Here is a 27,176-nt window from a genome sequence, read left to right on the forward strand (position 1 = left end):
TCACTACTAATATTGTTTATTTTCTATTTCTTCCTCCAATAAAATGTAAGGTACATCATAAAAGAAGTCTTCCTTATCTTGTTTAGCTCTGTATCCTCAGGATCTTAATTCCTAGCACATGGCAGGTACATTACAAATATAAGGAGATTGAAAGAATGAAGAACTAAGTGGAATCAGGAAATATCTGCTCAGCTTTTCCAGCAAAATACAGACAAGGACTTTAGCCTCTTGGTAGATAAAGGTGCCCCAAAGATCATTTTTAAGGGGTATGGTGACAGGATCAGGTGTTAGAGGAGAATACAGAGGTTACAGATCTCAGAAAATGCAAGCAATAAAAACAACTTTTTAAAATGAGAATGTTATCTTAGAAACAAGGCCTGTGGAAAGTTCTGAGAAACACAGAGCTTGTGGTAGAAGCCTTCCCAAACCAGGCTAGGCTAGAAAGGACATACTGTAAAGTCCTGTGCAATAGCATCAGTGGTAGCTCAACTCGGAAAGTTACCATGGCCTATCACCGTATCTCTCACAAGAAAATCTGCTATTAGTCCAGGAAAAAAAAAATTATCTCATTCAAATATAAGGAACAGAAAAGTAATTTGCATGCCTTCACTGTAAAAAACAAAGATAAAAAAGTAAGAGCTTAATTTTTGGAAAGATCATAAAAATTGCCCAGAAAAAAATGTATTCCTACAATGTAGATAAAAATTATAATGTAACATTATAAAATAAACTAGAAAAAAATTGTTAAGGAAGAAACTGCATTTAAGAAATAAATAAATAAATAATAAAGGATCTTAGAAAAAGGATCTTCCTGGCCAGGAAGATATGTCATGGAAATGGGACAGAACTAAAAAAAAAAGTTTTAAAGAAACCTGGATCATAAGGTCAACAACGGAATAATAGAAAACACAGTAAAAATTTAGGGGATGCAAAAGAAAATGAAACAGATGTTAAAAGATAAACATTTGAAAAAAATAATTGGCATATAGGAGTCAAAAGACGTCCTATTTATAATCATTGGTATTCATCCCCAATGAAGAAAATCAAAACAATGAAATAGAGAAAAATATTTACATTGAATTCAATAAAGATTTTCTGAAATCTACATATTGAAAATGCACACTCTGTACTTGATAACTTTGACCCCAAAAGCTTAACTCTAACACATACTTTTAAGTAAAAAAAATTTTCACTTATGGGCTTCCCTGGTGGTGCAGTGGTTGAGAGTCCGCCTGCCGATGCAGGGGACACGGGTTCGTGCCCCGGTCCGGGAAGATCCCACATGCCACGGAGCAGCTGGGCCCGTGAGCCATGGCCGCTGAGCCTGCGCGTCCGGAGCCTGTGCTCCACAACGGGAGAGGGCACAACAATGAGAGGCCCACGTACCGCAAAAAAAAACCAAACCAAAACAAAAAACTTTTCACTTAAAAAAAATAAATAAAATAAAAACTTTGGTTATCCTGACAAAAAGAAGTCACCAATAACGAAAATCAGGTTTGCATCAGGCTTTTGACACCAACATATGCAACACCAAAAAAATAGTGAAACAGCACTTACAAAACACTCAAGGAAAGAAAAAATGAGTCAAGGACTCTAAACCCAGACATGCTGTCGTAAGATATAAAGGCTGCAGGCTAACAGCTGTGAACATGAAACAATTCAAGGAATATTGTTGTCATGAACCCTTTCTCAGGACTCTACTAGAAGACTAATTTCAGACCGCCAAGAAATGATTGGTTAGGAGGTAAACTTTGGCAAAAAGCCTGGTGATGAGAATTAAATATATTTAACTGAAGAACTAAGACTAAACGTGAAATAAAGGTAACAAAATAGTATATGCAAATATTAAATCCTCTGGCAGTGTAGGAATGACGAAACACAACAAAACGGAAGAATACAGAGAGAGTGGAAAGCAAGCTGACATGACAAGCTAACAGAACAAGCTCAAGCAGATTTAAGGATATAAATATAAACATTTTTCAAAAGAGCATAATACTAACTAAAATTGACTAATAGATGAGAGGGAGAAATAAGGGAGGAAGAGATTAAAGGGTCATTTTATTGTTCTTCATAGAAGAGAACTAAAGAAATAAGGAAGCAAGGGTACAAGGGTATTTTTATAAAGGTCATCACTAAAGCAAACTGTAAACCTTCCTAAATATTAGAAAAACTCTGAAATTTTAAAATAAAACAGACCACAGAATAAAATATTTTAAATACATGTAAACAGAAAATATGATATAAAATAACAGAACTAAGACCAAACATATTGACCGTGCCAAAATGTCAATGGGATATAACCTACCTATTAAAAGATAAATATTTTCAAATTGTCATCTAAACCAAAATCCAGCTCTACGCTGTATAAAAGAGACACAGCTAAAACGAAAGATTCTAAACACTGAAAATAAAAGGAAGGGCAAAGGACTATCAGGCGAAAGCAAACCAAATGAAATCAGAGGTCAGGATCTTCACATCAGATAAAGGAGAATTTATTCCAGAGAGAAACAAAGAAGAGCATTTGTAATGCTGAAGACTACAATTCGCAATGCATATGTAATATGTATGAACATCTATACATGAAATAGCAGCAATTTTCATAAAGCAGAAATTACAAGAGATGTAAAGAAAACTATCTAGGGCCACACTAATTATAGGATACTTGAATAAACCTTTCTCTATCCAAGATAAACCAAATTAAAAAAAAAAGGTATGGATATAGACTAATTATACTCCAATATTAGAAAATATAAAAGCCCTTCCTCTTGAACATTTTAAGTGCCCTATTAATTTATTCTTTAGTCAAAGGAGAAATAAAATTTCAAGTGCAATGTTTTGGGAAAACAAAAATAAAAGCATTAAAGAGCAAAATACAGGGGATACTGCTGAAAACAGTACTTGGGGAAAAAGCATAACCTTAACAATTTATCACAATATAAATGAAAGGGTGACAATAAATGGATTAAGCTTCTGACTCAAAAAGATAGACAAAGAACAAAATAAAATTGAAGATGAACAAAAGAGTGAATATAGATTTAAAAAAACAAAAAATAGCGTTTGAGTCATGCAATGCATTACAGTTCAAATAAAATAAATTCAAAATATAAAAAATATCATCTAATAGCCCAACACTTTCATTTCAGCCGTTATGAATTAAGGTCCAAAAAGATTAAGTTGTCATGAAAACCAGAACTAACAGACATATCTCCTTATTCCAGTCAAGTGCTCATGTGACTGAAACTCAGCAAAGGTAGAAATTAAGACGAGTTAGATAATCACATCACGAAAGAGAGTCTGGAAGGAAGTCTGACATTTGGCTAAGTGGGGGCAAAGAGCAGAGGATTCCAGGCTGGAAGCTGGTGACAATGGATAGCAAGGCGACGACTGCCGGCACTCAGAGAAGTCCAAAACAGTGTTTACTGGACAAGTGCTGAGTGGCTGATGATAATGAGGAGAAAAAATCCATAGAGGTGTAAACATTTAATAAATAATTATAAACATTTTTATGAAAGAGAAAAAAATTTTTAAAGAGCTAATGAATAAATTAACCTGACATATAAGGATTGCATTTTGAAACTATATGTAGCAGAGAAAGCATTTACGGTCAAAAAGAAAATGTTAAAGAAAACTCATATTACCTGGGAAACCTGTCTGTGGTGAAAATAGATATTTCCTGCATTAAAGTAAGCCAGCGAGTACGTGGGGTTTAGAGAAATTGCTGCTTGATAGTCTCTCATTGCATTCTGTTGTTGACCCATAAACTCATGAATCACACCACGATTTGTTAAGAATTCTGCTCTAGTATTGATCTGCAATATAACAGTATGAGTATTTAGCATCTGGGAATAGTACTTATCTCCAATTTCATGTCTGCAAAAATGGACTTTATGAAATCTCTTTGTGGGAAACTAGTAATTTTACAGGGCAAGTGAAACCCCATTAGAGCAAATATTTTGAGAAACAACTCCGAATGAAGTTGGTTCAGTGTCAACACTTGGTTTATTTGGTTGCAATAAAACAAATAATCTTAGTGCTCTACTCAGTTCCTTTGCAAAGAATAGATGTAAGGGGGAAAAAGCTCATCTGTTTAGCTCTGTTAAAGATTACAACATCTACCTAAATTTACAAAAAAAGAATCCAAAATCTAGAAGAAAAAAGGCAGATTTTCTGTCACTGCATTTTTTATTTGCCATTTCACTACAGAAGAAGCTGGGGATTTACACTATTCTTTCTTTAGTTCCTTCAAACCCAGAACATTATTTTATTTTTTGCATTCATTTTTTATTACACAATAATATTGATGTATCATGAAACTATAAATTTGCATTTACTGAGAGGAATCAACATTTATTAGGGATTTGTTTTTAAATTTTTTAAATGCATTAGGTTATAAAACTGGTAAGCTATAATAACTCTTTAGGAATCTCCTAGGGAAAAAATACAAACATTATTTTCTCTACAAGTCACTTTTAGAGAGCAACAGAGAACTTCTTATTTGATCTTACTCACTGATGATGTTAATTTAATGCTAATGATAATATAATCTGAGTGGATTTTTACCTTTATGGCAGCATTTATATCCTGAATTGCAGCAAAATTATCACCCATCTGAAGAGAGACCACAGCTCTTCCTTCATAGGCTAGGTAGCTCTTCGGATCAACTTCTATGGCAATGGTAAAGTGGTTCCAAGCTTTCTGGAATTTTCCTTGGGCCTAAAATAATTTTCCATTTACACCAAGTAGGAAATTGTCCATATCATGACAAATGTTTATGATTCTAACTTAATCAAATAAAGCCTTTAGTAAGGGTATATTTATATTGTGCTTAATCTAAGGTATTTTAAACAAGGAAGTAGGCTGTACTGTGAGTGCATTCAATTGACTGATTACCTCTGAGCATTTATGCTGAAATTTTAATTAACTGAAATAAATCTAATTGTCAGAGTCATCTCTTATACCAGTCCTGAACAACATAAAATCTTGACCACGACGGGAAACACCAATGCTTCTGACAATCACCACAAATTTTACACTGAGCTCTGCACACACAGGCAGGAATTGTCTATTTGTTTGGCATTGAATCTCCAGTTATACATACTATACATAATAAAATAAATATGTGTTGAATAAGTAAATGAATAAACTGATGGTGTAAAACCTATTTGATAAGTTGTACCAGCATCACACATTCCATGAAAACTGCATGCAAATCTACCAAGCAGGTGTGTATACCAACCTTAGCGCCAACTGGAAAAAAAGAAAGAAGGTTAGGAGAGGACACTGTTAACAGAATGATGTCAGAGTATTTCCTAGATAAGGCCATTTGGCAACTAAATACCTCATCACAGGAAGGCAGTGAGCTGATAAATTCAGCACAGTCCAGGGACTGTCCTTTATTCCTGTGGGTTCAAAATCCCAACTTGCCAGAGCCTCAGAAGCGGACTCTCACATAAACCAAGCAAAGCCCAGTGACTCTTGCATAAAACTAACACGAAATATAACGAATAAGTTAACTAGACATTGTTCTCTAACCAGTAAAGCTTCTCCCTCACAGTAAATTATGGAGAAACCAACATCGAATTGAACAAGGAATTGAACTTGTCTGTTCTGACAACAATTGTTTTGCTCACTTCCATAACTCTAGGGGTAGGCACATAGTAGGGGAATCTGTTTCATATTCGTCCGAGAAATGGTCACTCTTCCCCCGAACAGGATTTGATGGGCCTCTCTAACTCTCCTTTTTCAGTCCTTCCTTTCCTGATTCAAGTCTTCCTCACACTAATGTGTTTTTCAATCCTCCTTCAGATTGATATAGATCAGTGAGATCTTCATAAAACACAAATCTGATGTCACTGCTCTGGTGAGTGACATTCCCATTTTTCACTGACCTGGACCAGTTAAAAAGACCTTCACCTCCAGTCATTACTCAATTCAGTCTCATCCCATACCACTCTCCCCTTGTCCATAACATTCCATCCCCTTGAGCCCTCTGTCTCTTTCTCACAAGACTTTATAATGGGCTGTTCCCTCTCTCTGGAACACTGTGTTCTAAGCCCTAACTCCTAGTCCTAATTCTAGTCTTTCACACCTCAGTTTAAATGTTAATTTCTCAAAAAGCCTTCCCTCACCCCTAAAATGAAGCTAGGTTCCCTGGTTATAAGTTGTCCTAAAACCCATCCTTTTTCTTGGTTGCACTTATCCTGAATAGAATTAAATACTTATTAATAAGACTGCTTGGTGCTTCTCTCTCCAGTTGGTAGTAAACTCTACAAGAAGAACCAGTGTATTTGGGGCACTGCTGTATCACTAGGCCTAGATCAGTTCCTGTCCTATACTAGGTGCTCAGTAAATCCTTGTTGAATGCAATGAATGATGCTGTTAACACATTTCTTTTGATTACAGTAAGTTCTAGCTGTTTTAGGAGTCACCCTGTCTCTAAATTGACTTTGCGAATTTCTACTGTGATCAAATAATGGCTAATTTTATGTTTAACACTCAGAAGGCAATCTTACTTCCCTTATTAATCAGTTCTTGGGCATACCTCACTATAACCAAACCCACAACCACCTCCAATATTATTAATCTTAGGTCAGCCAAATTCACTTACTTCTAAATGAAAAAAATTCAACTTTAATGACAGATTATTAATAGGAATTTATGCAAATTACCATAATTTAAATATACTTTGGACCACTGTTTAAATTTTTTAATATTAAAAGGGATAAAAAGATTATTCCTTTCCTTTTCATGGAAAATATAACACATCTAGCACTTTATTCCACGAATACCACTACATCTTTTGTCAGTGCACATAGCTCGGTGAGTGCATGGGTCCGGTCAGAGTGTCCCAGAAATCACTCAGAGACCTGTGTGACAACACAACACAGCAACACCCTTCCAACTTGCTGGAAGGACAAATGCCTGGTCTCTTGCCTTCCGGTATGTTCTAAGTCACTGCCATTTGGAAGATGACCTGAATTCAGAAATCTCTATGCAGTGGTTGTCTGGTCCATCGCATAGATCATACATTGTTTATTCCCTTTAGCTTTTCACTAATTTAATAGGCCAAAACCTATGGAGCCCAGGTATAAGCTAGTGAAACAAATTTTAGCCAGGTTCTTATATGTGAAACTCATCAGGCAAGTTTAAAAGTTGTCTATAAGTGTGGTAGGTATAAGGGGGTGAGGTAGAAAGGGGTGCAGGCGTTAAGGAAACTCAGGTTCAGAAGATCCTCATCTCACTATCACGCCAGGTCCCTGGGTATGCTCTCCAGGCAGGCTGCCTATAACTCATCAAACCCCTGCTTCTCACCGTTGCTCTGAATACGAATAAGAAAAGAAAGGTAAAATGTTCATAGCCAAAGAAATATCATGTATCCCCATCACCACTAACAGGCCAAATATATTCTTTTTCTTGCCCAAAAGGTGCTTCCGTGGTAAAATGTTGTTATACAGTATTACCTGCAAATTATAGCCTAAACAAATTCTGGCTTTTGTATAGACTGGATTAAAATGCAGTGCTTTCAGAAAGTCCTTCTGTGCTTGTCTGATGGCCTCATCATGTCCATATTCCATGTAAGAATTTCCCCGTCCGATGTAAGCATCCAGAAAGTAGGGATCAATTTTCACAGCCCAGGTAAAGAAATTGACAGCTTCTTCAAACTCTTTATTTCTGAAAACAAATTAAAATATTGATGCTTTCTGGTGAATAATCTAACTGCTTTCCTGTATATAACCTCTTCATAAAGAAATGCATTGACCCTTAAAAAACTTAATTTTTATTATTTTTTATTATCATAAGAACTAATTGTGTAAGTCCATATGACCTAAGGAAGCCTGATGGATTCTTTAAAGATATTGGTAAAAGGAAAGAGGGGAGGTAAGAGACATTTTTATAGCAGAATATGCTGGGATGACATGCTAGAGTTCTTTTTCAGAATTATAAAAATCTGAATGGCCTTCTTGAACCTGTTTTTAACAGTTATCAGTGGCCAGTATAGAAAGACATATGCTATTATTTATAAAATACACTATTTAAATCAGATTAAAATAAATCCACTGTTATTTATTTAATATGTCCTTTATAATGAAAGGAGCTAAATTTTTATCACATGGGAGTTCTTACTTCAGATCTTCTATAAAGGCAGCCCGTTTCATCTTGGACACCAAGAGAGGAGGGGGGAAAAAGAAGTAAAATGCATTTTATTTATTAACTTATAAATATATGTGACTAAATGATAACTCTGTCTCTCTATCTTCCTTAATTAATCTCCTATGGTGAGGAGAGGGCTGTTGAAGGAATCGAATATTCCCATGTCCATGGGTATATAAAGTCACTTTTCCACTTCACGTGCATATCTAATAATTATTTTTAATCTCAATTAATATGGAGAGTCTAGAATTTTTTTTAATAGAATGAAGGCACTAACACTGAATAACTGCTTACTTACCAGGTACTGTGCTAAGTGCTTTACATATGTGATTTTACTTAATCCTTCCAACATTTCTGTAAGCTTGTTATAATTTTTTATATTTTATAGATTAAAAGAATATCATGGCTCAGAAAAGTTTGCACATAGTAAATAACATAGTAAATAGCATGCTAAGATTGCACTGAGCAAATATCTGGGACTCAAACTCAGGTGAGCCAGACTCCAAAATCCATGCTTTCCCACAGTCATCTCTACCCACATTCTTCACCTTCAACATACTTGTAACTGGTGCACAAGAGCCAGTGAGCTGATATCTCAACAGTGTAGTCAGAATAAAGCCTTGGAGTTCAAACCTAAGCCCAAACATACAAATTAATAGTAATTTTTCAAACCTGTTAGAAGGATCAAATGACAGCATGTGAAAAACCCTTAGCACAGAGACCCTCACCCAATAAAGATTATTATCTTCCTTCCATTCTTTTCATTACTTCTCAAAAAGTTTTCAAATTTTTATGAGATGCATCATTACTTTGCTAACTTTTCCTTTGTAAAATACATGGAACACAGGGTAACCGTTCTAGAAACTACCATCTCTTAGATATTACTCAGCATTATCTTTTAAAATACTGTTTCCCAAACCTCAGCCCCTCCTTTGTGACAGTTGCCCTATGTTCCACCTACACTACCGTTTACTTAGTATTTTTCTTTAAGTCAAGTTACTCTTTTACTTAAGTGAATCTATTTTTTAAAATAACTTAATTTCAATACCACAAATACAAAATCAGTATCTCATGCCACAAACAGAAGGCAACCATGAAAATAAATAAATATTGGTGTTGGATAGTGTAGTCTGCAGAAAACTAAACCTGAGAGCTATACCATCTATTACAAAGTGTGGGAAAGATGCTAAAGATTAACTCTTAGCTGACACCTTCTCCTTGATGTATTCAGAAGGTTTGAGAAAGAATTCACTTTGAAACGGAAAAGCAATTCAGCTGCTCATAATGTGATTCAATATTTTTTTAATGCTTGTGCACACCATGAAAAATAATGGAGTTACTCATGATATTTGCTCCATGTTTTGGCAAACACTACCCAAAAGCATTCACCAAGTATTGTGTCAGAAGATCACCCAAGAATCAACAGTGAAGCACCAGGAAAGCCTGGCCTCTGACGTTACAAACAGGGGAAGGTTAACATTCACATACGTAAGTCAACTGGTATCTTCTGAGTTCACTCTGTGGATTCTCACTAAGAAAACATGGGCTCCCTTCCCTCAAGTAGTTTACAATGAAACTATCCTCCTCCTACCTCATAACTAGCACTATTTGAGAAGTAAAAGTTCACTGAATATAAGGTCACAATGCTTGTAGCCACTTTCTCACTGTAGTACAGAAAAAATTCTAGCATAAATAACAAATTTTTTATCAAGAATAATTACACAGTAGTATTCCTGTATAAAAATGCATTTAGTTGACAGGTTTTGTTATGCTCAGTATTTCTATCTATGGATAGTGAACTACTTACTTATGACGCATACCTATGGTGACCATGTAAACTGAAGTTTACAGGGCAACCCCAGCTCTCTCATATTTTTCCCACAAAACATTGAAATGCTTCTGGTATATTTACATCCAAATTGTATCATACACACTGCTCCCCTCTTACGCAGAGGGAGATTTAAAATCCTTGTGAGTACATATGCCGATATATGGTTTATAAAACATAATCTCACCCTTTGAATAGTCTAACCAATTTAAAAAGAAAAAGAACAAGCAATGAATTGAAGCTATTTTTCTATACATATCTAGTTATCAGCACTAATGTTTAACGAACATCTAGTCTGTTCTGACTAAGTAAATAATCATTAAACCTTAAACCTGGAAAGGGATCCCGAAAGCTACTTGGCAAGCTCTTCAAAGCTGATGATAACTAAAAATCAAGTCCAGAGGAGGTGAGAGAGCCAAAGCCAGAGACTCCCAAACCCCTCCACCACTAGAAAAAAAAAGAAAAACTCCATACACACAACAACTTCATTTTTCTGAAGATGTGTGTATCACACAGTGCCCTGCAGGTTGGAGCTCCTGTTAAATAATCACATGGTAGTTAGACAATGAAAAAATGTGGCGGTGTCTCTTGTATCAGGATACAGGTTCACTGGCACATAAATTGCTAAACATCAATTACACAAATATAAAAGTATATTAAATTAGTTTTTCTAAAACAAAAAGTGTTTGTATAAATCTAAAATAACGTGATCACCGACGGAAGGTGCATGCCTCTCATTATAGTGTCTATTAACTAAGAATCGTGTGCTCAGCTTGAAGGCTAGGCCACGGACACCAAGGCCCACCTCATTTTACAAATTAATCACATAGGTGACCAGATGTTCCCTACTGAGTTGTACAAATAAATCATAAATACCTCCCAAAACTAAAGAATGTGGCTTGCAGAGTCGAAGATTCAGAAATATTTTATACAAATACAAGAATGGTAAAATAAATGTGCTGAAGTAAAAAATGGACAGAATATGTAACTCTGAGCCACCAGGCTCTCCCTCTGTGACATTTTTTTTTTTAATCTTAAGGTATCTTTCTCAAAGAGATCTAAAAATTAACTCTACCTTAACACCCTTAGTGATCAAATTGGGCAACAAGTAGGATATTCAGCCTAAGGAATGTTGTCTCCTAGCAACCACAAGAGTGAGAACCAGAGATACACAAAGGCACACTTCAAAAGTCTGCAACCCCACGAGTTCAAAGATCAAAGCCCTAAAATTTAAAGATTTATTACTTTTTAAAAATTTTCCAAATGGGAGAATTTTTACTTTCTCCACCATAAGACGCCAATAGTGAATTTCATTATTTACAATCCATGCTGCTGTAGTAATAGGTTATAGCTCACCTTGAAAAGCAAAAATATTTTTCCTGAAATAAATGTAACCAATCACTGAACACTCCGTATTGTTAAATTCAGTAAAACTGTTAAAACACATGGAATTGGGACTATGAGTTATCAGAGCTTTACTGTTGATTTAAATTCTACTTTTATTAAAGGACAATAGGGATTCTAGCGGGATGATGAAAGGTGGTTGTTTGGAATTGCAAAGCAGTATCAGCTTAAGGAGGCTCCACCATATATACCCAGTGATTACATTTCATAAAAGAGATCACGAACTGACACACAGAGAAATTTACTGACTCTAATAGTTGCAAAACATCGGAATGAGGTTGAGAAAAATTTTGGTGTCTATTTTTAGTTTTAAGAGAATTCAATGACCTCAGACATTTTTGGCCTGCACTCGCCTACCAAAACAAACACATCAGTCATCGTTATTCCATTTCTTTTTAAGAATGACAATTACTTAAAAAGATAAATTGTACAAAGGTTGCTGGATTAAAATAGACAATGGTGTGACTGTGTTTTGCTTTCTGTATAAAATTAAAGGTCCGAGACCAGTTTAGGCCTTTTAACCAAAAACGCCTTCACAAGTTCCAGTTATTATACTACTATGTTCATAAAATTTTAAAAATCTAATTCTCATAGAGAAATGTACCTGTACTAGCTATGTAATAAAAGGGGAAAAAAAGAATTTCAATTTCCTAAATAATTCAAACTATGTTTTATTGTCTAAATTGTATATTTACACAGCCTAGTCTACTATCCTAATTTCCTCATCCAATTAACTGCTATTGTTTCTCTCATGAAAAATAATGCTGTAAACTATTACTTAACCAAATACACTTTATTTCACATTAAAATACTCATGTGCTGCATTTCTATGCTTTTAAAAGCAAAGTGTTAGAAATTAATTTTTAAATGTCAAATGTATGTGTAGAAATGTAAGTATTATAGTTAGCAAAATCAATCTACTATACTCTAATATTATCTCAGAGTAAATTTTAAACTGATCTTCTTCTGTATTATAGCCTCATATAACTCTTCTTTTCTCCCCTCTATAACTTACTTATTTTTACAATAATACCAGAAACAGGTAATAATGTTTTAAGTAATACATTTTTTGTAGATTTTATTATACCTTGTAGATACTTACTGGTATTATTTTAATCATTTTTAGATTTAGAAATGCTTTCTAAATGTAAAATTTTCTTGGAAATATAATATTTTTCTAAATCAACCTCTCTTCCAAGAAACAGGCTTTTTAAAAGTTAGTTCCATTTTATGAACAAAGTTAATAACTTTATTTTATTCTTAGACATTTCAAGTTACGCATGATTTCATTCTGTGTATTACCAAGGTCCTTTCCAATAAATGGGCTTGAATCAGATGGATACCCGCAGGTATTTACCTGATGCAGGTATTTACTTGCTGACTTGGCTAAAATAGTTTATTAGTAGGTAGAAGAGTGCTGATACAGGGATTCTTTGTGCCTCTCTCCATTTTTGTACTCTGTCACTTCCCCAATATTCTCCTCTGTTTCTTCTATTCTTCTATTATAATTATAAATCTGATGGTCTCACTTGCTCTCACCTCAACATAAATTGCACCCCATACCTGTGATAGCACATGGCAGTAGCTTGACAAAGGCTCACATTAGTCTTGCTTATCAGTGCAGCTTGTTTAAAATCCTGAAACAGTTTAACAAATTTTTGTTAATTTTACAGCATTATATTTTGTGCTTTCTTAAACTTCCTTCTAACATTGATTCTACCATGAATAAAATTTACACAAGCATTAAAATATACATCTTCTTAAAATCCTTATTTCTTCCTTTTAGTATCACATATAGAGCGAGAACAGATGGAGCAGAGGAAACCCATAACCAAAAACTCACTCAGAATCTTGCGCTACTGTCCACTTTTCCTGTGATTTTGCCTGGTATTATAAGGAGGTATCAGGTTTACTTTCTTTTTATTGTTTTTTCCCAGTGAACACCACCAGAGACTTCCCTATCCAGACAGAGATAGAAACTTACCTGCAGAGAACCTTATGACTATAGGACAAACAGGCACTCACGCCCAGGGAAAGGGCATAACTGAGCCTCTATGTGTATTAACTAAAGCAGCTGCTACCTTTGCAACCCACACTTCTAGGGGAAAATGTGTCATTTTATCCCGAGATCCTAGAGGCCTCCCAAGAGGGAGCAATGGAAACGCTAACCATAAGATTTGAAGTCAGGGCAGTCAGCTGGGGTGGACATGAATGGCACTGGGGAAGAGGTTAAGAGAACTAAAAGTGCTAAGTCTGCCAGAGACGCTGCCGCTGTGGCACCAGAGACACAGTGTCTGAAGCTCTTTAGCTTTTCAAAGCCCTACATAAACAACTGAAACCTGAAGCAAAATAAAAACATCACTAAACTGAAATAAATAAAATATCAAAAGATCATGTCAACTGCAATGAGATATATATGTATATTTGTGTGTGCACATATATACATAAATTATGTGAGACTGATTTCAATGTCTGCCATAAAATGGGAAGGAACCTTCCGAAAGTAAGAGTTCAAAGCCTAGGAAGGAATAAAGACGGCTCTGGTTTTTCCCAGAGGACTGCTTCAGCAAGAATCTTCTTGGGCAGTTTTGGTTGTGAGCTCACTTCACCAAGCTAGACTGTAGAGAGTACTCTATCGTCCCCTGGAGTGACTAAAAGAAACCCTTCCAGACTCCTTTCTCATTTCCAGGAGGCTGGGATGTGGGCATTCTACAATCTTAAAGGGCAAGTGTCAGAGTTCTGGTTTCTACCCAACAAGGGAGGACCCAACCATAATGACAGTCTCCCTCCTCCCTCCTCTCCTCCATCCCCTTCCCCTCCCCCTCATCCTTCCACAAATCTTCCTTGGCTGTACTAGAGAGAGGAAGATGGCTGTTTTATGGGGGTAGAATAAGTTTTCTGCTAATACTGGGGGTGGAAGACAGAGCAGTACAGAGCAGTACAGTCAAACTGAGCATTCCTGGATCCTACTGGAGGAGAAGTCACAGACCCATCTGAGAATATGGACTCCCCACTTAGATTCCCAGCATATTTTGATACTAAATGGAATTATCTGTTAGAAAATAAGAAATGTATTGTCTAATCAAATATGCTACCAGATAACTCCCGTAGGAGAGTTTTTTTTTTTTTCTGAAATGGGGGCAAACTTACAGTGTAACTGAGATTTATTACAAACATTCCCATTAATTTTGGGAGTTATGAGGAGTGACCACAAACTTAAAGGGCTGAGGATACCAAGTTTAGTTTTATAATCAGATAAAACTTACAAAAGTCAGCTTGACTCTATGTATAAAATCATTGTGATGCTACATGGTAATTAGACATTATCAGCAACAGACACAAATGATGACTTAGGATTACTTAGAATAAAGCTAACTGCAGTTTTTATGATTTTCCTCTTCTGCACTAGTTTTATTTCTAATATGGATCATAAATAACAAACCACACAAAGTCACTCACATACAAAGCAAATTCCCTCCACTGCCTTCCTTCTGCTGATGAGTTTATTTGTAAGACTCTTCACCTGCACCGTCTTCCTGTGTGTCAGAGGATGCGCTCTTGACCTCATCCTTCCCATCTCTGGAAACTTGCTCCATCATCTTCTTCTGTCCTTTGTAACTTTAATCCTTTTCTCACCACCCTGACCTAGTATGCCTTCCCTCAAACCCGCCTGCCCGCAAGCTACACATGGCTTTGTCTTTCTAGTTCCTGTCTCTACCAATCTCTGAAAGCAGAGTCAACACTCACCATCTCCATGTCCCCAAACGCCATCTACTTCTTGTTGTTTAGTAAGTCCAATTTCATTTCGTAATTTGAAAACTGCCTCTAAAGGCATTTTTAAATTTATTTTTATTTTTCTCAAAGTAACTCATGTATCCAGGGTAGGGTAGAGGGTCCAATGAAACTAGAAAACTCACAATGCTTACGGGGATGCCCCGCGCCACCTCTCCTTATCTCTGAGCTCCGCTCCCCAGAGTCAACCATTTTTACATCTTTCTGTTACTCCTTCTGCTATTTACCTCTAAATTTCTAAATAACATGAGTATTTTATCATGTTTAACTTCCAACACAGGATAGAACTTAGCTACCTTACACCATCACTCCACACACCTCCCCTTCTTCCATCATCTCCATATCCCTATGACAATGTGTTTATTTTACTCTTTATTTTACTTCCCTCAAGTGTAGAATCTTTGGCTACCCACTCATATTTAAGTTTTAAAATCGGGAATGGTAGTTTGGGGTGTCTGGGCACCTCTTCTCCACTATCTTTAACCTTGTGGGATTATGTCCTTTTTATTCCTTTACTGTCTTCCTGGTTTTCAAGAGGACAAAGAAATAAACAAATGTTCTCAATCCAACAAGCTTAACCATTAACTTCCTAAACAATTCCAGTTTAAATGCCGCACTCTACTTCCCGTGTTCTTATAAAGATCACACAACTATCAATTAACTAACATGTGTTCAGTGCTCATCCTACTTGACCTTTCTGTTAATCAATCATTCCCACTAAAAATGTTTCCCTGGTTAGGTTTTAAGACTCTGCTCTCTCTTGGTTCTGCATTTAGCCCTCTTATTATTCAGTCATATATTACTTCATTGGTCTACCTCAGCCAGCCTCTTTTTTTAAATTTTTCAAATTAATTTTTTAAATGTACAGAGGGGAGAAACATTTTTTTTGCTTTTAATTACAGGCATATCTTGTTTTATTGCACTTCACAAATACTGCACTTTGTACAAATTGGAGGTTTGTGGCAATCCTGCCTCAAGCAAGTCTATTGGCTCCATTTTCTCCAAAAGCATTTGCTCACTTCGTGTCTCTGTATCACATTCTGGTAATTCTCACAATATTTCAAACATTTTCATTATTATTGTATTTGTTATGGTAATCTGCGATCATCAGTAATCTTTGATGTCACTACTGCAAAAAAACTACAGCTCACTGAAGGCTCAGATGATGGTTAACATTTTTTAATCAATAAAGTATTTTTTAATTAAGGCATGTACTATTTTTTAGATATAATGCTATTGCTCACTTAATAGACTACAGTATAAACATAACTTTTATATGCACTTTTATATGAAACAAAAATGTCACTTATTGCTATATTCACTTTATTGCTGTGGTCTGGAACCAAACCTGCCGTAATTCCAAGGCAGGTCTGTAGTTTTTGCAGGGCATATTTTTTTTCCAGCTTCTTTACTTTTACCTACCTATATCTTATATTTAAAGTGTGTTTCTTGCAGTCACAATATTGTGGGGACTTTTAAAACATTCTAATCTGTCATTTTCAATATTTCAATTGGTGTGTTTTGACAATTTCCATGTAATGCAACTACTGATAAGGTTGAATTTAGGTCTGCCATTTTAGTATTTGTTTTCTGCTGGTCTCCTCTTTTTCTGTTCCTTTGTTTTCTCATTCCAGACTTATTTGGGATTATTTTAATTTTTTAACATTCTGTTTTAATTAAAATACTCTTTTTGACTGAGGAGGTCACATTTGAGAAGAAACCTGAAATGAAAGGAGGGTGTGAACCAATAGGAGGAATATTCTACACATAGGGAACAGCTTGTGTGAGGACCCTGAGTCAGGAAGGGAGCCTGGCATTTCCAAGGAATAGCAAAAGGCCAGAGTGGAGTAACCTGACTGGAGAAAAGAAGAACGCTGACAACAAAGTCAGATCAGTGAGCAGCAGTTAGGTCACTAGGGTCTTGGTTGGCCATAGTCAAGAGTTCAGATTTTATTCTAAGTGTGATGGGGAGTCACTGGAGGGTTCTGAGCAGATGAATAACTTGCTCTGCTTTATGTTTTGAAGAGGCCTCTTTGGCTGCTGTGTGGAGAACAGCATGTAGAAGGAAAAGAGCAGAAGCAGAGAGGCCAGTTGGGAAGCTACTGCAGTAATCCAGGGGAGAGAAGGTGGAGGCTGGAGGGAGGAGGAGAGCAGTGGCAAAAAACGAGAAATGACTGAATTTAAAATATGTTTTGATAGCAAAGCTGACCACGCTTGCTCATGATTTAGATGTGGGATATGAGGAAAGAGAGGGATCAAGAATGATTCCCACCAGACTATGAGCTCCTCAAGGACTGGAAATCTGTCTTACTGATATTCGTCTCCGTATCTTCAATGCCAGTGTCAGTACCATGCCTTGTCTGAAGGAACACAGGATTTGGAATCGAGTGCGACCTGAGTTCAAATCTTGCCCCAGTACTTCCTGGCTGACTAAGACTTGATTTAACCTCTTTTGAATATCGGCTTCCTCTTCCATAAGTTACAATGATAAATTGTGCAGCATTATTGAGAATCTGGCAGGTAGTAAGTGTGCGATAACTAGAGTTAATGTTGTTCTTAAGTACTAAGTAAATACTTACTAGGTGGATAACACAGGCCCTGCATTTAATTCTCCAACAGCTGAGGTCTTTTGCTTCCAACCCCCATTTTCCTCACTTTCTCCACCCAACACTCTTGCCCAGAGTTCCACAGATTTTTGCCTACACCAAACAAAGCTTCCCCTACCTGAGGTAATTCTGAATGGTATATCTCAAAACCAAAACCTAAGGGAGTTCAACTCTTGAAATTACATTTCACCATAGTGTAAATTGCCTAGAATACAGTTTCTCGGACACTTCCTTAATAATAAGTAATTTTGTGGGACAGAATCTCAAAAGATGACTCCAGAAGTTGAAAAATAATATCAATACAAGGAAAATTGTGAATGAGAAAGAGCACTAAGCAGCAAAGTAAATGATACATAAATCATTTTATTGTTTGTCTGTAGCTAAGACACTCCCTTAGGGGAGATGATAGTCTTGATATTTCATCAATTCGGAATTTTTTTTTTTTTTACATATTGGCTATTTATCTGTATTAAAAACAAAGTAAAAAAACACTTTTTTTGCAAAGATTCTATTACTCATTCAAAGTATTTCAACACAATTCTTGCTAAAGTTGAATTATTGCTCATTAATATTGCCATTTGTTATCAAGAAAAACTTTTTCACTGGTTTTCAGTGAACATGTGAACATGCAAAATCAAGTGGGTTCATTTTTACAAGTAAACAGAAAGGTTTACCTCTAATGCAAAACTGAACTGCTCTAGTTCTGTGTAGATGAGTCCACGATTAATAAAGGCGTTTAACATCACAGTTTCTCCAGCATCAAGGAGAAGCACAATTCCATAATCTGTTAATGCCTAAAAATGAAATAATCACTTACAACCTAAAGTCAACTCTTTAGAGCATTACTGCATTGACCATGGACAAACTAGTACCTCATAATTAGTTCTTTAATGTGACAAAATTTATGGCCAAAAATAATCATTTGTTAGATTTAAAGGTTTCCCTTAATTAAATACTGTGGATGTTGCTCCCTCCTAATATAAGCGGTGTGCACTGCGCTTGCGCTTCACATGTTATCTGTGAATCATCTGTGAACTACTTTTATTGTGTATGGATTGAAGCGGGGATGCAACACCCTTCCCCATCTTAATAGTTTCACCAAATGACTGTTGACATTAAAGCAGAGCACTTGCTACCTTTTGAAATTTAATTTTCTTTGTAGTGATTTATTGTTTTCTTCACTGAAACCTAAGTTTTATGGAGGCACAGATTATCCATTTTGTTCACCATTGTAAAGCCAGTAACTAGCACCATGCCTGCACATACTAGGCATCTGATAAATTTTTGTTGAATGAATAAATCATAAAGCAATGAAAACAGATCTTAATAAAACTAACAAATAAGGACTTGTTGGAATATTACTTCAATATTCTCGGTTTTTTTAAGATATTAGCCTAAGCTGAGAATCAACTCAGAGGACCTCTCTCCATTTTTTATCTTTTTTTTTTTTCATTCAATGAACAGCCAAGTTTTTACTGGTCATCTACTCTGTACCAGGTACTAGGAGCATCCCAAATTTGGGCTGGAGCTGAATCTCTTAATTCATTTTCCTTCTGAACATTTTGTCCAAAAGAGCCATATGGTTTCATCGGAAAAGGCCCAAATCATATCATATATGCCTGTAGCACATGCTAACTGAAAATGCAAATAAAATAGTATTTTACTATTTGCTTAGTGGTTCTCCTCTACTATTCCATGATTGAGCACTCAAGCATCTAAAAGAATTGTACAATTAAATATACTATATGTATATTGTGGCATAACTATAAATAAACATTGACAAGGCTGTAAAAATCATTTGTAACACTTGTAAAACAAAACAGAACTAGAATGTTTGCCATTTTCCTTTCCCAGAATCACAGAATTAAAACCTGTATATATATCAAGATGCCTTAGAAATCCACTAAGCAGCTGAATATGTGACACAAGAGGAAAAAAAATCTGGGAAATGAGATTTCGTGAAGGTCACAACGAGCAGGCTTTGTGTTTTGCCTCTGCTATTATTACTAATCTTTCAGCCTCGGGAAAGTTACTTAACACTAAGCCTCAGTTTCCTCATCCACAAAAACAGGGTATTAATAACTCATCATATTGTTGTAGAAGTCCACTTTAAAATATTTAGATTATATGTTGGTAAAGCATTTAGCCCAGTGCCTGTCACACAATAAGCCCGAAATGAGTGGTAACTGTTACTGTTTTTATTAATATAAGGTGATAGGAACCAGAATTCACCTTTTCTGGTTTTTATGAAATCATATCTTGGGAGTGCATTTTCTGCACAAAGTACTTGGGTTTCCTCAGTCTTGTTATGGCAGGAATGCTGAGAAACGGGTGGAGGTAGACAAAAGGGAGGAGGTGACACTGCAAAATGACATCTGGTCCACATGCTGGAGGTCAGATGGTTTCACAAAGCCACCTAAAGACTGTTAACCAGAAGCAAACAAACCTGCAAACACCGATACAGGTCCCTCTTCCCTGTGTGACTTGGATGTGTTTCTAACCTCATCTGTAAAAGGAGCCCATTGGATGCAAAGCGTTGGGTACCTGGCAGCTCTAAAATACCCAATATGTTCTTATTCTAGTTAGGTTTCTATTTACGTACATAGTTTTTCGTTTTCTTTATTCATGGAGCACTAGCTCTGTTACACATAAGAGATAACAAAGATAGTAGTTCCCTGCCCCCACCCAGACCACTGTTTGCAGTTCAGGGTTACCCAGAAGAGGCAGGAGTCGGGGTGGGGAAGGAGCTGTCAAAGATACCTGCTGTGCAGGTTACTCTGATAAATGATCCTTTAATTAGCTCCTAGAATGGTTTACAACAGCCTGTGTTAAAAATTAGTTATTCATTTGTCAACATTTCTGGAGGAAACCTGATAATCCGGTTACCAGGAATTCTACATCCTCTTAGAAACAATGTTTCTCAACTTCTTCCTTCCACAGCAAATAAATTACTAAATTTCTAAATGTTTTAAACAGATTTAACTTTCTAAGTTTCCAGGAGATTGTGGGAGTGTGACCACACACAGCAGCAGGTACATGATGCAATCTTTTAAAGAATGCTTCATTGACTATGGAAGTGGATAGAAACAAGGAGAGGGAAACAAGTGGACAGCAGAAAGGGAAGCAAGAGATTGGACAAAACACTAAGAAACTACTGACCTGCTCCCCAGTGAGGGATCCTGACTGAAAAAGAACCAAACCAACAAGGAGAGAGTGGAGAAGGGGTAAGATGGAAAAATAAAAAAGAGGGCTTACACCGGTAGCATCTGCATCAGGACAGATAGAGAAAAAGGTTTGCTGCAGCCATCAGTTAGGCCTTCAAAACGCACAGATAATCCTGGTCACTGGTCCCTGAGCTGGAAACCATCACTCAAAATTCCCTGCTGCATCTGTGGTCTGACCACTGTAAAAAAAATACCTCCACAAACTATTGTAGTTAATGTTGAGATTTTGAAGCAAACAATATTGCTAGTGATCACTGCTTAAAAATTCTGCACACATTTATCAGTAGAAACATTTTCTCAAATGAAAATTATGTAATACATTTAAATTTACATGGCCTTTAAATGCTTATATAAAAGCATTGTAAAATTAAGTTGACATTGCAGAGGTTGTATAAGAAAATTTGGTAAGCACTAAAAAAGAAAATAAATATTCTTTGAAATGGTTCTTTGGTTTCTCAAGTTTTATGTGTATTTCCACAGAATTATTTTTCCAAAATTGTAACAAAAATAATAAGAAAATACTTTACAAATGCTTTAAAGTGTTGTTTACTAAGATGGTCATCTTACCATTTGAAGTTCATTTATCTTGGTGTAACATAATGCTCTGTTATAAAATGCTATATAACTGTTTTTATCCATGTTGATAGCTGTAGTTAAATCTGTAATCGCTAGTTTGTAAGTCTGTAAAGAAAAAATAATTAAGTGAGAAGGGTTAATCATAATGGACTGAAATTTAGTTGTACAATAAATTCTTGATTCTATCAGAGTTTTGAGAATACTCATTTAACCATTCTGTGTATCATCCATGAAATTAAGACAATCAAGCTAATCTTTCACAGAATTAATTAAGTCCCTTGGTAGGAACTGTTATAGTTTCTCTCACCTGCAAATAAAATTCAATATATAAACAACTTAAATGATTATCTTATTTCCATTGTTGCTATATAGCAAGGAAAAAATTAAATTTCTTATGGATAAAAGAGAAGCAAGCCTTATTCATCCAGCAAACATTCACCAGAGCTTGCTTGCTTCTGTCACTCTCACCATCATATCACATAATCGTCATGTTCTCTATCCATGTTCTCTTTTGCTTCTCTTTGATGCTTCTCTGATACCTTAGATCATCCATTTATATAGATAGTAATTTTCATGGAATTAACAGGTAATGCAAGGTCTTACCTTTGCTTTAAGGTATTATTTGCAAAATATTTCATATGAAATGGCTACAGAGAAAGTTCAAAAAAGAAACACAGGGAGAAAATAAGTATTCCTTGAAGCATCAGATATCGATAGTGTTGCTACACCCAGTAATTTCCATTTAGGAACCATAAACTCAAGTAATTATTTTGTTCTGTGTGTATAACTGTATTATTTAAAATAGTAAAATAATAAAAAATTTCAAACAATCCAAATGTCCAACAATAAAGTGGTTAAAAGTACACTATGGTGGAATATTATGCAGTCATTAAAAATGGTATCTTCAAAGATTAAATATAAGAAGCAGGGCACAAAACAGATTATGTAAGTAGCATAGTCACAATTTTGGAAAGTATATATTATATTTTATTAAGAAAAAAAGACAAAATTCAAATACATCAAAATGCTCTCAGGGGGCTTCCCTGGTGGCGCAGTGGTCAAGGGTCCGCCTGCTGATGCGGGGGACACGGGTTCGTGCCCCGGTCTGGGGGGAATCCACATGCCGCGGAGCGGCTGGGCCCGTGAGCCATGGCCGCTGGGCCTGCGCGTCCAGAGCCTGTGCTCCGCAACGGGAGAAGCCACAGCGGTGAGAGGCCCGTGTACAACAAAAAAAAAAAAAAAAGCTCTCAGGAATTACCATTTGATGGTGGGAAAACAGGTGACTTTAATCTTCTCCTTTATTCCTCTCTGTATTTTCCAAATTCTCTACAATGAATATTACTTTCCTAATAAAAATACATAATCAGTGCTATTTAAAATGCAAATGTCAAAAATAAATATCACCATTTTATGAAAAATTATTAATTGAAATCCTTTTGATGTACTGTCAAAGTGTAACACCTTCTATGTAGTTCTGCCTTCATACCATGGCAATTCTCTCTCACAGAGGATAAAAAGTGAGTTCCTCCTTGGCACCCGAGCAGCCACCCACTCTAAAATACCACCAGAGAACAAGGTAGGAAACTGCCTTACCTTGTTGTAGTATTTCAGAACTCCTCTGTAGAGGTAGGCACGCACACTCTGAGGATAAATTTGGATGGCCTCATTACAACTCAAGATTGCTTTGGAGTATCTGCCTTTCAAACCATAGTAGGCTACTCGACTTAAATATGCCTTTTCAGAGAAAGAGAGGAGGAAAGCAGGAACAGATATTTTAGTAAAAGCATCAGTTCTACCAAAATACATGGTACCTGGAACAAATTTATGCCACCCAAAGATGGTATAAAATATAGACTTTTTGTCACTCTCTTTTATTAAGAAAATTTCAAACATACAGAATAATTGAAAGAATACTACAGTAAACACCCATAGGCCTACCACCTGGATTCAATAATTATTAACATTTTTCAATTTTGTTGTATCTATTTTTTTCTGAACTATTTGAAAATAAGTTGTAGACATCATAAAACTTCACCCCAAGTCTTCCAGTATGCATCTCCCATGAAGAAGACATTCTCCTACATAACCACACTACCACTGTATATCTAAGAAAATTAATAGTATTTCCCTAAAATCATCTAATATTTCATCCATATTCAAATTTCATATGCTTTTAAAATCAAGATCCAATGGAGTTTCACCTATTGGATTTTGTGCTGTCTCTAGTCTCTTAAGAGGTAGGAATCAATGTGACAGCAAAACAAGAAGTAAAATTAATAACATAGTATATAAAATAATTATTAATAGGTACATTAAAATATTTATAATATTTGTATAACCACAATTCACGAAGCACTTTTACCTATATAATTTCCCTGTTGGAAATCATATTTTTAGTTCAAGGGGAAATACAGATATATGGATTATTAAAACTGCTGAAAAGTAAGTAAAACTAACTGTTGCTAACTAATAGCAATAACATTTAAAGATTTAATAGTTTTAGCAAATTTAACACACTTTCCAAACCACTGAAATTGTTCACTTAAATACCTGGTAATGTTTTGGATCAAGGGTAATTGCACGATTAAAATCCAGGATTGAACTGTCCTTGTGGAGTTTTACTTTACAAAGCCCACGTTGATAAAAGCCTTCTGCAAAATCAGGATCTGCTTTCACAGCTTTTGTAAAAGAATCAAAAGCCTAGAAGAGCAAATCGTGTAGTGAGTAGAATGTATTAATTTAAAATGTTAATACATTACAGTATATAACTATTGTTGAAAAGTTTTCATTTTAGTTTTTGGTCATTTTAAATATGTTTCTCCCAGCGAACCTTGTGGAGCAAAAAAAATTTATGAACAAGCTAGATTTATTATTATAATTTACAGGTTCCCTTACTCCCAGACTAATGTCTGCATAATCCATGTTGTTACAACACTTTCAGAGGTGTAACTTTAATCATTATTCTTCCTGTTGTGTTTCTTCAAAGAAATCACAATTAGTACATTTATTTTCCATGTGGGCCAGCAGATATATGGTTACAAAATTTCAAAGCAATGGAACTCCAAAATTTTTCCTAATATTGTAAAGCAAAGCTAGGTTTCCTCTGCTTGTCCAAAGCTAAAAACATGAAAAATATTTGTAATTAATCTTATATTTATTGTAATTTCTTACAATAAATGGAACAACTAGTCAAGTGAAACTCTTTTTAAAGTTATGAAGATGCAAGTTTCAGACACTGTCCACCCCTATGAATATAAGGACTGGAATGGTGTGTGTGTGTGTGTGTGTGTGTGTGTGTGTGTGTGTGTGTGTGTGTGTGTGTGTGTGTAGTTGTGGAATATTCAAAAATAGCCAATGGAAAATACATATTTATCATATCATTGAAAATTTTGAAATGGAGAATTCTGGGAAATAGCCAAATACTGGATAAATACATAATAATTGAATCAACTGGTTTTCAATGAATCTGGTTTTATTCTGATTTGAATTGCTCAGCTGTCAATAACAGAAATCAAACAGTGTCCTAAACATTTTCCATTTATTCTACATTACACTGAAGCACTCAATATAAAGTACTTACAATTTAATAAGTAAATTTATACTAATGTGATGAAATTTTGATATAATAAGTTCTTACAATTAAATTTGTTTAGTGAGAAACATGCATTAGTCTTCCGCATAGTGTTGACAAACAGGCATCAATAAAATGTTTGAATAAATAAAACAATGTAGTAGGTTTTGCAGGGTGCAGACTGCCTATAGTAAGCCAAGCTTTATAAGAAGCTTTGGTCTAGTCACTCACTGTTTAGGTAGCCTTCAGAAATGGAACTGAATGCAAGGAAACAATTTCTAAAACCATAAAATACCTATGCTCTTAAATACACAAAATACCAGTTGTAAGTTGCCTTCCTCCATGTAACAAAGACCCAAGTGAAACAGACAGTCTGATGAAGCTGCTACGGCATTTCGTCCTTTATCAGAATGAGAAAAGATATCCAACGCCTTTTTAAACATTCTCATGGCTTCCTATAATGATTTTTAAAAAAAAGAGAGGGAAGGGAATGTTTTTTTCTAATATTTATTTAACACAACAGCCTTAGATGTTAAAAGGAATCCTGAGCACACAGCCCTACTCTCATTTCACAAGAGGACACACAGACCTGGTAAAGACACAGATCTTGTCAGTGCACCAAGAGGGAGGACTTCTGACAGGCAGGAAATCTAACCCACCCAGGTGCCTATCCTACAGGCAGGTACGTAAGCAGGGTTACACAAGTGGACTTTTGGAACTATAATTTCTAAATTCTAAAGGGTATTTTCTCATAGTCTTAAATCAGACTAAAATTTATAGACCAATTTATGACCAATTTCCTAGTAATTCTCCTGAAGGGAATGCCAGGCAGCTATTAGGTAGTAAAAGTTCTCCACTGATAATATCTGAGGTTGTTGTAATCAACTTTTATTTTGTCCTGCTATGCTCTCAAGGGGGTTCCACTGACACCAGAAAATAAACTAACATCAAAAATTACCCATTTAAACTATTCTGTCAAAATAGTTGAAACTCTTAATGAAAAAAATTCAACTTTCCAAATAGAAACGCGTTTTCATAACTAGCTATTAACCTAATATATACTTACCTAATAAATATGTATTTACCTAATATATAGAAATACAGCTACTTGTGACTCTTTAGCCCACTTTCTTAATTATATTAAATTGCTAAAGAAACAATGAGGTTGGGTTTCCCTGGTGGCGCAGTGGTTGAGAGTCCGCCTGCCGATGAAGGGGACGCGGGTTCGTGCCCCGGTTCGGGAAGATCCCACATGCCGCGGTGCGGCTGGGCCCGTGAGCCATGGCCGCTGAGCCTGCGCATCCGGAGCCTGTGCTCCGCAACGGGAGAGGCCACAACAGTGAGAGGCTCGCGTATCGCAAAAAAAAAAAAAAGAAACAATGAGGTTTAACTTGGATATGCTGTGTCCTTTGTGCCCACCCTTAGTTTACATCACATGTCTAAAGCTTACCTCAACATTCATCCTTCCAGCCTCACTCAGCACATGCCTTTGCAATAGAAAAAAACGCATCACCTTCTCAATTTCCCTCATTTTTACTATTCAAAGTCTCTACATCTTCTTCATTTCCATCTTTTTTTCTCCTGTCTTTGAACGGTTTCCTTTCTTCTTTTCAGAGCTAACTCCTCAAGCTGTGCCCTTGACCCCAACTCCTTCTGTCCCGCCTTCTGCTTTTGGATCTCTGCCCCTTCATTGCCTCCTGGAGTCCATAAAGTCTTCCATCACATTTAAATTAAAATGAACACATCTTCTCTTCCTCCTCTAGCTGATGTCCCACCTCTCTTTCCTTCACTACTCTAAAAAAGTAGTGGATGCTCTCATAGGGCAAATGTACATTCCAAACACAGTACCATGGCAGCCGTGTGGAGAAAAGCTTGGAAGAGTTCAACACTATTATATAATTCAAACAAAATACAAATATGTTCTGGACTAGGATAATGACCAGAGAAACAGAGAAAGGAAGTGGATTTGAGAGACATTTAGAAAGTAGAACCAAGAGAGCATGACTACTGATTGGGTAGAAGAG

At 35.9% G+C, this 27,176-nt stretch overlaps 1 protein-coding gene across 1 annotated transcript in view; it reads right to left on the reverse strand.

Annotated features, from left to right (window-relative positions):
* Window positions 1-27,176, reverse strand: part of TTC6 (tetratricopeptide repeat domain 6) — a gene marked incomplete at both ends in the record, with an annotated part of 196,312 nt that overhangs the window by 5,308 nt on the left and 163,828 nt on the right. Inside the window, 9 exons of the mRNA XM_082649376.1 lie at window positions 3,639-3,809; window positions 4,561-4,713; window positions 7,461-7,671; window positions 12,947-13,020; window positions 18,456-18,575; window positions 21,573-21,686; window positions 23,175-23,315; window positions 24,132-24,281; window positions 25,473-25,607. Coding sequence (XP_082505502.1) covers window positions 3,639-3,809; window positions 4,561-4,713; window positions 7,461-7,671; window positions 12,947-13,020; window positions 18,456-18,575; window positions 21,573-21,686; window positions 23,175-23,315; window positions 24,132-24,281; window positions 25,473-25,607 — 1,269 coding nt within the window. The remainder of the gene's footprint in view (window positions 1-3,638; window positions 3,810-4,560; window positions 4,714-7,460; window positions 7,672-12,946; window positions 13,021-18,455; window positions 18,576-21,572; window positions 21,687-23,174; window positions 23,316-24,131; window positions 24,282-25,472; window positions 25,608-27,176) is intronic.

The sequence above is a fragment of the Grampus griseus genome, assembly GCF_964374135.1.
Source record: "Grampus griseus genome assembly, chromosome: 2".
In the NCBI taxonomy this organism is placed as follows: Eukaryota; Metazoa; Chordata; class Mammalia; order Artiodactyla; family Delphinidae; genus Grampus; species Grampus griseus.